Here is a 13,033-nt window from a genome sequence, read left to right as displayed (position 1 = left end):
GGAAAAAAACGTGGGTGGGAGGGAAATCTGAACGCTTAGCTAAACTGCATGCACATGTGTGTGTGTGTATCCACTCGTGAGACAGAGAGTCAAGGACACTGAATGTGTAACAAGGTATGACGGAACCCGAAATTCAGGCAGTGAGTGCTCCCTCGGGAATAACTGACACATGGCTCTTGGAAACGACAGGCTGGTGTGCTGCAAGAAGCACAGACACTGTGGTCAGAGGCCAGGCTGGAACTCCAGGTCTGCTGCTTATTATCTGAGTCACCTTGGCAAGTTACTTAATCTTTTCTGTGTTTCAGCTTTTCACCTAAAAACTGGCAATAGGTACACAGCTCCGAGGCTTGCTGTGAAGGTTAAATGACCCAAGTACATAGCAGAGTGCCTGAAGACGGTGAAGGCTCAGTAAATGTTAGCTGTTACACCAGCTTCACCAGAAAGAACAACTTTAGGTTTCTGACATTTTACCTGTCTTCCAGAGAAAAATGAGAGGATTTTGAAGTTCAAGTATTCAAAAATAAAAATAGCAAAAACAAACAAATAACTAGATTTCACATAATGACAGAAATACTAAGTTTATCTACTTACAGGTCAGAATTACAGAAGACAGTATTACAGCCAGGCAAAACTTGGTTATAATCTTAATGGAATATTCTGCATATTCTATTTGCAAGTCTCTTTGGCGCTCCACTTTGCCATTTTCTTTTGAGATGTTTGTGACAGCACTTTGTAATTCCTATAGTTTATGACTCCCACCTCTAACATTTCTTTCTCTGCCTGAAATGACTCCCAGAACTCCTTTAATAAAGGTATTGTTTTTCACAGAGTAAAGAACTGCCCCCCAACCCTCTGAAAAAACAAGAGCCTTCTCTGACAAGGACAACTTTGGGGCAGCTGAAGCTTTCAAAGAGAAGTAAACAAAAAATCCCAGTGGTGTGCACTACAGAAGGTTTGCAAAAAGAAGTGAAATGAATGGGGCCAAAGGAAGGGCCAAAAGAAAAAGGAAAAGTGGGAGAAATGGATATACATTACAAATTACAGAACCACTAATACTGCATTTAAATTACATAAACTCTAATACTACATTTTTAAAACAAAAAGACAAATCAATACAAATCTTTATGGGAATGTAGCAAATGAATGTAAAAACGTTGTCTTACTTAGGCAATTCTATTAGACGAAAAAAAAACAAAGACTATAGAAGGAAAAATCCAGTCCATTACTCCTTGAAACATACGTAACAGTGGCATTTAATATTAATTATTAAAATTAAAGTAAAATAAGTTTAAAAAGTAAGTGAAATTCATTTGTTTGCCTTTCTTAAATGCCCAAGACAAAAATTGATCATAAATGGCATAGAAGTAGGCCAGCTAAATGCATGAATCAGAGGCTTCTCACTTCTATTTTATACCACGATGCAGCAAATTAAGGCATTTGCTTTCTCCCTAAACTTAGTCCAGTGGGTACCCACCCAAGTTAGTCATCCACTTCTTGCTCAGCTTCTCACGTGTGGATGTCTGTCCGTTTTTAATAAACCTAGGACAAATCACCACCTCTTGCAGCTTTGCTAAACTTTTGCCTTGTGCCTTTGATACTCTTCCAAACTCTAACTGGAACAGACCTCTCTCCTTCCCACACCTACAGACTGCTGCTGCTACTCCAATGCACACCCACATTTTCTTAACAGGACAAATGCAGCAGATTCCCAATTAGTCTTCCTGCCCCAGTCTCACCCACACCTGCCACCTGTCCCCACTCTGTGGCCAGAGTGAGACATCTTTCTAACACGCAAATCTGATCATCTTATCCAGTCCTGCTTCATCCCCACCCCCACCCTAAAAGTTCCAACAGACCATGCTCCCCACTACCTACAGAATAAACTCTACCGTCTTTTTCATGGTCTTCAAGACTTTTCATATTCTGATCCTTGCCCACCTGCTCTTCCTGTATCAATCCCCCATGCCTCCAGATCTTATATTTACCTAATAGTGAGCAATCACTCCCCACCATTTCCATCTCAATCTCTTTCTCTTTTACCTGTGATATTTACACAGTTGGCCTGCCTGTCTCTAATACCCTATTTCTGTTTATCTCCCTGGCAAGCTTCTGACTCATCTCTCAAGCTTGAATTCAGGTAGTTCCTTCTTTGTGAGCTTCTGGATTTCTCAGGTAGACTGATGTTCCGACACCTATACTTCTATTGCCATCTGTACATATAGTTTGGGGCACTTACCATGTTGTCTTTTCTTTATTCTTACTTCCCCACCAGACTTTTAAGATCACAAGAACTGACTTTTTAGATTTGTATCCTTAGTACCTAACACAGCACAGTACCTGACACATAAATACTGACTGAATCAGAATTTTGACCATGTGAATAAGCAAACTTGGAATATAAACTATAAAAGTCTTTGTTAATTGTGGCAAGGATAGGAGGAAAACTAGCAAAAATAATCTTACTCTCCATGTTGTAAATCAAAACCCCGTTGTATCAGAAGAAGGCAAGTACTCTCATTCTCCTGCGGTCACCTCCTTTGTCTTATTTCTGTCTGCAACCTCTCTGCAGCCACCAGTCATAATGAAGAGAGCAGGGCAGAGCGCCAGCAACCTTCGCTGCTCTTCCAGCCCCCTCGGCCCCTCCAAACACTCCTGCCATGCTGCGTGTTGAACTAATTTCCCTTACTTTTCTTTTTTTTTTTCTTTTTCCATTACTTTTCATTACACGCAGGACTAAGGAAACAGATAAAATACACTCTGCGAGGGTGGGATGTCCTAGGTAGGAGTGCTCCTGAAACTCTGCCTGCAGGTCTGTTTCCACACCCCGAGCGCTGTGGCTCACGTCTGATCACGTCAGAGCCAGCAGCGTCCCAGTTACCTGCTATTTTGATATTCATGTTGTTATCCAGCAGGAGATTTTCAGCCTTGAGGTCACGGTGCACAATCTGCCGACCGTGACAGTAATCAACAGCAGACAGGATTTGCCAGAATTTGCGCCTGGCCTCAGACTCATTTAACCGGCCATGGTTAGCAAGGTAGTCTGTAAAAGGAGAAAGAATTCAGAATTACTCACACACACCAAAAAAAAAAACAACAACCCCCCAAACCCACTGTTAATATCAGGATTTTTTCCCCCCCTCAAAAACTTTTTTTAATAATGAGAGTTAGGGTTGAAGTAAAACAGTTTCCAAGTTCCTTGTCCTGAGAAAAATAACTCCAATCATATTTCACTGGAGTCTGGATAAGTGGACAGAGCCCAAGACCAGACATCAGCAATTGGCATAATACAGTATAATTCAAAAAGCTTCTTTAGGTTAAGAGGCACAAACTAATATGCACAAAACCAATAAGCAACAAGGATATATTTATTGTACAGCACAGGGAAATACAGCCAATATTTTATGATAATTTTAAATGGGGTATAATCTATAAAAATATGGAATCAATATGTTGTACACCTGAAACTAACAATATTGCAAATCAACTAGACTTCAGTAACACAACACTGTAAATCAACTATACTCCAATAAAAATTAAAAAAAAACTGTACTTCAATTTTTTTTAAATGCATTTTAAAGCCTCAACATTCTCTTTGCTCTTTGTAATAAATTTTGAATACTTTTGCTAACCATCTTTTAAAAATAAAATTTATTTAAAACAAAGAACATAAATAAATTCTCGGACCTCTCATCAGACAAGGGATATCCTTCCTTTAAACAACCATTTGTGAAGTTATTGGACAAACCACCTGTAATAGAAAATACAACAGTCCCTGGAAGTAGGCTTAAATAATTCACACCTTGTTCTCCTGTTCAGGGGAGCAATTCTGATCTACCCTAAAACATGCAGACTTGTTCTCAAAACCATGTCCTCTAAACAAGTATACTTTGCAAGATACATTAGCTCTTTCTGCGCAATATTATAATATCTATTAAAGTATTTTATTTGAAAATTAATTCTATATGAATTCAATAAAACTAAACATTACAATTTATTCAAGTTTCACCTGAAGATCTGAAAGGCCTCTGACATGATTTTTTGAGGAAAATGGGGTCAACATAAAACCTGAAAGGCTTTTCAGTTTAAGATTTTTTCTGAAGTTAGGAACTGTATGAGTGAATTAATATTCAGTCATCGTCATGTATTTTCTGCTCTAGGCTAATTCAATCTTTTTGGCTAATGCCATCCTCAATACTTACTGTAAAATTTACTAACATTTGTATAGTACTTCACAGTTTACCAAGCATGTTCATACCACAGTGTCTAACTTAATCCCCCTAGCAGTCCTCCATGACAACTATTCCTCTACTTCCCACTCTGTGGATGAGGACCCTGAAGACACTGAGCAATTTGGCTGAATTGAGACAGCTGGTAAGTGAATGGCTGCTCTGGAACTAGAACCTCTGAAAAACATTAAAAAAAAACTGTATCAAACGTCTTCACTAGACTCCTGCTAAAGTCCTAACTATCCTTTCAAAACCCTGCTCAAAACACCACCTTGCCCTGAAAGAGTCCCTCTTCTCTCAGGTAGTATCTACTAATCTCTCTCCTCCGGATTCCTCCTCACTTATAACACACTGTCTCATACTTTAATTATCTGTATGTATATCATAAATATCTAATGTGCAGACACATGCAGCCCTAACACTGTCCGTTAGAAAATAAAAGATCCCTTCATTTAAGCTTCTTGAAGATAGACCCATATCATTCTCTTCTGTACTCCCCACATTGTTTATAGCACTATGCACAAAATAGCAGAGGTGAAATACTGAATACACAGCTGACGAAGGTCTTAATACAGATGGTATCATGAAACATTTCAAAAACAGTATGATGAAAGTATGGAGCAGGAATGCTCTATTCTACATGCTACAGGCTTTAAATGTGAGTGAACTGATTTATTTTTATACGTCTTCTGTTATAACAAACTGAGATGAGCGTGTCACAACTCCCCTTTGCCTTCATAGAGCACACAGGAGCCATTCATACAGGTAAAAGGGGAAAAAGGATCACTTAAGAACAAATCTGTAGACTTTTCAGCCAAAACGTCCCAACTATCATCAGAGTGACTCTAAATACCTCGGCAAGTGAACAACGTGCTCGTTTCTCTGGATGAGCAGGGACATGGGCTAATAAAGGGCAAATGCAAATTCCCAAGGGGAATGCAGTGTGTCTTATGTAAGGGATTATCTTCTGACTAGTTAGTTACAACCTTCCTAAGAGTCTCCATAAATGCTACTTAAACTGTATCATGAAATGAGACAATCTTTCCACAGACAAATGACTGACTTTTCCGAACAGACAGAATTTCTTCCTGTTGAAAATTCTGAGTCAATGTGGATCAATGGAAAAAAAATTTTTTGAGATTTTTGACAACACAGGGAAACATAACAGATTCAATATGAATAAGTACATGTAAATATATGTAGAAAAATAACCCAAGCTATTGCCTACAAAATGAGTCCTGGGAAGCACAACAGAATCTACAGTAACTGACGGTTTTTTGAAGTGATCAGTCCAAACTGGAACTACTATAGCCAAGGGGGTTAAAGAGCTTTGTAGCTTGGCAGGAAGGGGCTGTCTGTAAAACAAAGTGGGGGTATATCTGAAGCTACAGTCATCACATGTCAATAAACCTATAACACTGTGAGAAAAATGACAACATTCATGTTCCAGAGAGTAAGAGACCATTTACAGAGGTGGAATTTTCACTTCTTAAGCAAAAATCTCAGCAAGTATTTCCGCACATCTATGCTCTTCCCTACTCTTTATGATTTCTGCAGTGCAGACAACCCCCAGAACTAACCCCCAGAGATCAGAAAATGACCAAGGTAAAAACCCATGACTGCGAATTATCATCCCCATGAGGGGCATTGTTATCAATCCAACTCAAATTAATCCACAAGGTCTAAAGTTAACATGCAAAAAGCACACATTTCAGATTAAAAAACTACTTAATTATGGTTACAGAAGAAACTTATAAGTGAAATAGGAATTCTCTATATGAATTGCCTATGTATGTATTTTTGATGAAGGGATAGTTCTAAAAAATTCTTTCCTATGTTTACATTTGTTCTGATTGTTAATTTTATGTTTTTTGGTTTTAATAACAAAACTTTAAAAAGTACTTATTTATTTGGTTGCACTGTCTTAGTTGTGGCCCATGCAATCTTCAGTCTTTGAGCAGCAGCAGCATACAGGATCTTTAGCTATAGCCTGTGAGACCTAGTTCCCTGACCGGAGATTGAACCTGTGCCCCCTGAGCTGGGAACAAGGAATCTTAGCTACTAGACTGCCAGGGAAGTCCCAACAAGCCTTTTTAAGGCTATATTTTGTATGTGTGAAAGTGTTAGTAGCTCAGTCATGTCTGACTCTTTGTGACCCTGTGGACTGTAGCCCACCAGGCTCCTCTGTCCATGGGATTCTCCAGGCAAGAATACTGAAGTGGGTTGCCATTCCCTTCTCCAGGGCATCTTACCGACCCAGGGATCAAATCTTGGTCTCCCACATTGCAGGCAGATTCTTTACCATTGGAGCCACCAGGTAAGCCTGATATTTTGCATGTCCTTCCCCCCAATTTTACTCTTATGATAACTGATTTTTATCGTATTTAGATAAACATCATGGTCTGTGACAGACTGGCCAATCAAAAAAAACTGGTCTTTCAACACTGACAGTTTGAGAAACACTGGTACAGACAAGTAAACAGGCAATTCCAATAAACTGTGATAAAGGCTGGGCTTCGCTGGTGGCTCAGTGGTAAAGAATCCGCCTGCAGTGCAGAAGCCACAGGAGATGCAAGTTCAGTCCCTGGGTCAGGAAGATCCCCTGGAGGAGGGCATGGCAACCCACTCCTGTATTCTTACTTGGAGAATCCCATGGACAGAGGAGCCTGGCAGGCTACAGTACATGGGGTCGCAAAGAATTGGACATGACTGAAGTGACTTAGCATGCATGCATGTGATAAAGGCTAACACAGGAATAAATATATCCTAGTAAGTATTTTTGCATTTGAAATTTAATTTTTTTTATTACAGAAGTTTCAAACATACATGGAAGTGGGAAAACAATCTAATTCTCCAGATTGAAAAGTTATCAACATTTTGCCTTATTTGCTTCACTTATCTTTTTTTCCCCTTTATTCTTCCTTGTGAAAGTGAAAGTGTTAGTCACTAAGTCGTGTCCGACTCTTTGTGACCACAGGAATGTAGCCCACCAGGCTCCTCTGTCCATGGGATTCTCCAGGCAGGAACACTGGAGCGGGTTGCCATTTCCTTCTCCAGGAGATCTTCCCAACCCAGGGAGAGAACCCAGGTCTCAGCATTGCAGGCAGATTTTTTTACCACTGAGCCACCAGGGAAGCTACTCTTCCTTGTGATATGGTTTATTTCACACTCCACCAACACTGCTTTAATGTTCCTGGAAACTTTCTCAGCTCTCATTTCTTATGACCTTTCAATTATTAGTTTATACTTAATTGGTTCCCAAAATAAACATCTCTTCCTGTTGATTCTGTGTTTGCCTGGTTTTTCTCCATCTCTTTCACTAATTGGCTCTACTTTCTCTTCAATCACATAAACTACCATAGTATAGTTCTGGCCTTTTGCCGTTCTTTTCCTATGCTCCTTCCCTCATAGAATTAATCTAAACTCTTACCTTTGTAGGGATAATCGTTGATCTGCTTCATTCTTCTTCTTCTTCTTTTTTTTTTTTTTTAATGTATTTGGCTGCACTGAGGCTTAGTTGTGTTATGAGATCTCTTAGTTGTGGCATGTGGGATTTAGTTCCCTGACGAGGGATCAAACCTGGACCCTCTGCATTGGGAGCAAGGAGTCTTAGCCACTGAACTACCAGGGAAGTCCTGGTCTGCTTTATTCTTAACTGGATGATTTTAGTTTTCTTTCACATGCTTCTCATTTATAGCCAGTCTCGGGGGTACTTCTTCAGACACTTCAGTCAAAATATGTCTCAACATCTGGCCTGGAACTTTCTGGTCATAGATTCTATTGAGAATCTAATGAAAATTATACTTACATACAAAGACACATATATAAAATTTTATGTGCAATTTCAAGGGGGTCTATAAAATCTTAATTTAATCAAAGTTAGGAAATTCTTCCTTAAGATATTTCATTCCCTGATTAGAACTTCCTCTAGATAGAGCAAGGGGCTTCTCTTGTGGCTCAGCTGGTAAAGAATCTGCCTGCAATGTGGGAGACCTGGGGTCGATCCCTGTGTTGGGAAGATCCTCTGGAGAAGGGAAAGGCTACCCACTCCAGTCTTCTGGCCTGGAGAATTCCATGGACTATACAGTCCATGGGATGGCAAAGAGTCAGACATGACTGAGCAACTTTCGCTAGATCTAGCAAGCACATTTAACCTTTCAATAACTAACACAATTGTGGACCTACACAGATTTTCTTTCTGCTACTGTGGTTTTATCAAGACTGAGTTCATTTTTCTTTTTATAAACTTCACTATCACCTTCTAAGTCACTATAACTACCATCTTACAGGCACACAACGTAAAAACTTCAAGCATCATCTTCTACCAACCACTGAATTAAGTACAGCTAAAGCCCCAATTTTGAGAAACCTATATGCAGGTCAGGAAGCAACAGTTAGAACTGGACATGGAACAACAGACTGGTTCCAAATAGGAAAAGGAGTACGTCAAGGCTGTATATTGTCACCCTGCTTATTTAATTTATATGCAGAGTACATCATGAGAAATGCTGGGCTGGATGAAGCACAAGCTGGAATCAAGATTGCCAGGAGAAATATCAATAACCTCAGATATGCAGATGACACCACCCTTATGGCAGAAAGTGAAGAGGAACTAAAAAGCCTCCTGATGAAAGTGAAAGCGGAGAGTGAAAAAGTTGGCTTAAAGCTCAACATTCAGAAAACTAAGATCATGGCATCTGGTCCCATCACTTCATGGGAAATAGATGGGGAAACAGTGGAAACAGTGTCAGACTTTATTTTTTTGGGGCTTCAAAATCACTGCAGATGGTGACTGCAGCCATGAAATTAAAAGACGCTTCCTCCTTGGAAGGAAAGTTATGACCAACCTAGATAGCATATTAAAAAGCAGAGACATTACTTTGCCAACAAAGGTTTGTCTAGTCAAGGCTACAGTTTTTCCAGTGGTCATGTATGGATGTGAGAGTTGGACTGTGAAGAAAGCTGAGCGCCGAAAAAATTGATGCTTTTGAACTGTGGTGTTGGAGAAGACTCGAGAGTCCCTTGGATTACAAGGAGATCCAACCAGTCCATCCTAAAGGACATCAGTCCTGGGTGTTCATTGGAAGGACTGATGCTGAAGCTGAAACTCCAATACTTTGGCCACCTCATGCGAAGAGCTGACTCATTGGAAAAGATCCTGATGCTGGGAGGGATTGGGAGCAGGAGGAGAAGGGGACAACAGAGGATGAGATGGCTGGATGGCATTACCGACTCGATGGACATGAGTTTGGGTGGACTCCAGGAGTTGGTGATGGACAGGGAGGCCTGGCGTGCTGCGAATCACGGGGTCGCAAAGAGTCGGACACGACTGAGTGACTGAACTGAACTGAACTGAAAGCCCCAACTGGACTTCCCAGATGGCTCAGTGGTAAAGAATCCGCCTGCAATGCAGGAGCAGCAGGAGGTGTGGGTTTGATCCCTGGGCTGGGGAAAATCCCCTAGTGGAGGAAATAGCAACCCACTCCAGTATTCTTGCCTGGAACATCCCATGGACAGAGGAGCCTGGCAGGCTATACAGTCCATGGGGTTGCAAAGAGTCAGACACAAGTGAGCGACTGGACACGCATGCACACAAAGCCCCCAAAAGTAGCTTTCACGATTTAAGTTTTATATGGTATAATTAATCAATGTCTTCACCGTGTTTTTACAGAAGTCTAGATTTCATAGCACGGTGCATGACTGTGCTCACATGTGCTCAGTAAATCTTAGCCACTACCATCATAGCGGTCGTCCTCTCCTCATGGTTGTCCTCATCATCACCACCGCCACCCTACATGGCACCCCTTGTCTTTCCCCTGGGATAAGGAGCAGCTTTCCAAGCCTCTTATCAAAGTGGAGAAACCCAGTCAGGTGACTCTTCTCAAACTTCAGGAATGTCAGACTCTTTGAATGACTAACTTTAAGCTTAATGCTCTTCCCCCAGAAATTATTAGTATTCCTTAAAGCTGGAGCTGGGTAGTAGACAAAAAGATTAATACCTTATGCAATTACATACTTAATGTTATGCTAAAAGGATTTAATTTGTAATTTCATCAATCTGTAATCTGGGAGAAAAGTAAAAATGTTGATGCCAATTTAATATTCTATGGTGAAACAGCCTTAAAAAAAAAAAGATAAAAAACCAAACGACCTCAGATAATTAAATCCTGGTCAGACATTCCTAACCCACAAATTTACAAAGACTAAATCTGAAGACAGACAGTGTTTTATGGAATCTGACCATTATGAATCCTGTAGCTCTAATAAGGTAATCAAAATTGGTTCATTTATTTTCTTCAAAATACTCTGAAGATCCATTATCTTCAAGCCACATATTCAAATCTTTTTTCATCTTTTTCTCTAACATTCCTTTCCTTTAATCAGTACAAAATATCATTATAAAATAAAACCATCTCACTGTAAATTAGGACTCTGGTCTTTGTCAATTTAGTCTGTGCTGGTTCTAACCAATCACTCTTGGATAAAATATGATTAAGAAAGGAAGGTCCATTAAGCAAAAACCTGAAGAAAAATAGTTTTTAGCACATTAATACACATACCACCTTACACTGTAAAAACGAACAGAAAACAGATTAGTTGTATGATCTGTATTGAATTAGGATAACAAGGGTTATCCTAATTTAAAATATTAGACTGTAATATTATTTATACTATTAAACTACATTAAACTTTTAATGTAGACACATTTAACGAGACACATTATGAATATGAAACTATAGATTTTAAAACATTTTGCTTTTCTCTGTTTGTTTCTGTAAGTACACAATTATTTCAAATTGGGAGTTTGTCAAAAATTAAAGGAAATTGTTGCTTGTGGTATACTCTGGCAATTTAATTGTGCTTTCAGCAATTTCCCTACATTAGACTGTTTGCATCTGTTCTTCAAGCTATGTGTAACTACTGAAACAAACCACAGTCTTCTGAGAAGATGAGCTTTTAGTTACAGAGCTTAAAGTGTTAAAGATTATTTACAATCAACTTCTTTGACTATACACTTAAGTTTTCAGGAACAATTAAAAGCAAATATGGTAAAACTTTTCTAACATTATTTCTAAACCCCACAGAGAAGCCAACAAATTGTGATATCTGATGACAATAGTGGAGACAAGCAGATGACTTCAAAAAACTGTCATATCTTTGAAAAACACATAAGTAAAATAAATTTCTGATTTCTTTGTACATAGGAAGATATCAAAATATAGCAGAAAAATTCATGGAATCAGACAAGCCTAATTATGAATGCTGCTTCTACTTTTCACTGCTGAATGACATTGGACAAGTTATTTAGGCCCCTGTCTACCCTGACTTTTCAGTAATAAACCTCAAATTTGTTCTTTGTGGGAATGTCCTACCTTACCCGCTCCTCAGATGAAGTCTAACTTTATAGCATAGAACCTTTTTAAGAGTACTTTATTTCCATATCTATTCTAGTCTATTGATTTCCATCTATACACAGCAATTTTTATCCTATTGTATGAAAACATCATACCCTCTGCTGTGTCTGATATGAATCGAGTAGTTACAACACAAAATAAGCATTAGAAAAAAAGTATATTTCCAGTTTTGAAATATTTAATAGAAAAATCAAGAAAGAAGACTTGTAAAAATAACTTTATACAAAGAACATGGTTTGGGGTCCAGTTTCCATATATGTGTACAGATCTTAAAAAAGCACACAGACACATCTCAATTATGAATCAGAATAAATTCAATCGCAATGAAAAGTGAAAAGTGTTAGTTGCTCAGCTGTGTCAGATTCTTTGCAACCCCATGGGCTGTAACCAGCCAGGCTCCTCTATCCATGGGATTTCCAAGGCAAGAATATCAGAGTGGGTAACCATTCCCTGCTCCAGTGGATCTTCACAACCCAGGGATCAAACCTGGGTCTCCCGCATTGCAGGCAGATTCTTTACAGTCTGAGCCAGCAGGGAAGCCCAGGAATAATGAGCACAGTAGCATATGATGACTTGGGCCCTCAATCGTACTAATTCTTTTCAGATCAGTCTTGAAGCACAATCCTTTCTCTCTCATGGAATCAAATTAAGGGAGAAAGTCACACTTTATTGTGAGTTTAAAGTAAACTATCATCTGTTTATTCATTCATTCAGCAAACACCTTAGTGACCTCTTTGTGTTAGTCACTATATTGGCACTGTGCCCTCATGAAACTTTTATTTGGGTGGAGGAAACAATAATAAATAAGGAGATAAAAATTACAATCATGAAGTATAATAAATGTCAGAGAAATAGGGTGACCCTCTGGAAAGTATCTGGGAGAGGCTACTTTATACAGAGTGATCAGGAGAGGCCTTTTGAGAAGGTACTATTTCAACTCAGGAGAAAAGCATTCAAGGAACAGAAGGGCATACTCATGAAACCCAGAAGAAACCAATCTGAGGCTAAGGCATAAAGATCAAAGAAAAGGGGAAGGCATAGGAGGAAACTAAAAAAGCAAGGTCAGTAAACACAATCCTACGATATAGCACAGGAACTCTGCTAATGTTATGTGGCAGCCGGGATGGGAGAGGGGTTTTGGGGGAGAATGGATACATGTGTATGTAGGAGTGAGTCACCTGAAACTATCACACCATTGTTAAAGGGCTATGTCCCAATACAAAATAAAAAGGCCAAAAGAAAAAAATAAAAAATAAAACGGATAACCAACAAGGACCTACTGTACAGCACATGGAACTCTGCTAATGTTATGTGGCAGCCGGGATGGGAGGGGAGCTTGGGGCAGAATGGATACATGTATATATTCCTTTTGCTGTCCACCTGAAACTATCA

At 39.3% G+C, this 13,033-nt stretch overlaps 1 protein-coding gene across 3 annotated transcripts in view; it reads right to left on the bottom strand.

Moving 5' to 3' along the window:
- SIK2 (salt inducible kinase 2) overlaps window positions 1-13,033 on the bottom strand; it is a 130,194-nt gene that overhangs the window by 41,017 nt on the left and 76,144 nt on the right. For all 3 annotated transcript variants that reach the window (XM_061144498.1, XM_061144517.1, XM_061144508.1), the window contains exon 4: window positions 2,879-3,040. In XM_061144498.1, coding sequence (XP_061000481.1) covers window positions 2,879-3,040 — 162 coding nt within the window. The remainder of the gene's footprint in view (window positions 1-2,878; window positions 3,041-13,033) is intronic.

This window comes from Dama dama, chromosome 1, assembly GCF_033118175.1.
Source record: "Dama dama isolate Ldn47 chromosome 1, ASM3311817v1, whole genome shotgun sequence".
NCBI lineage: Eukaryota > Metazoa > Chordata > Mammalia > Artiodactyla > Cervidae > Dama > Dama dama.
The sequence above is the reverse complement of the archived record's forward strand: the minus strand, read 5'-3'. Positions and strand labels throughout refer to the sequence as shown.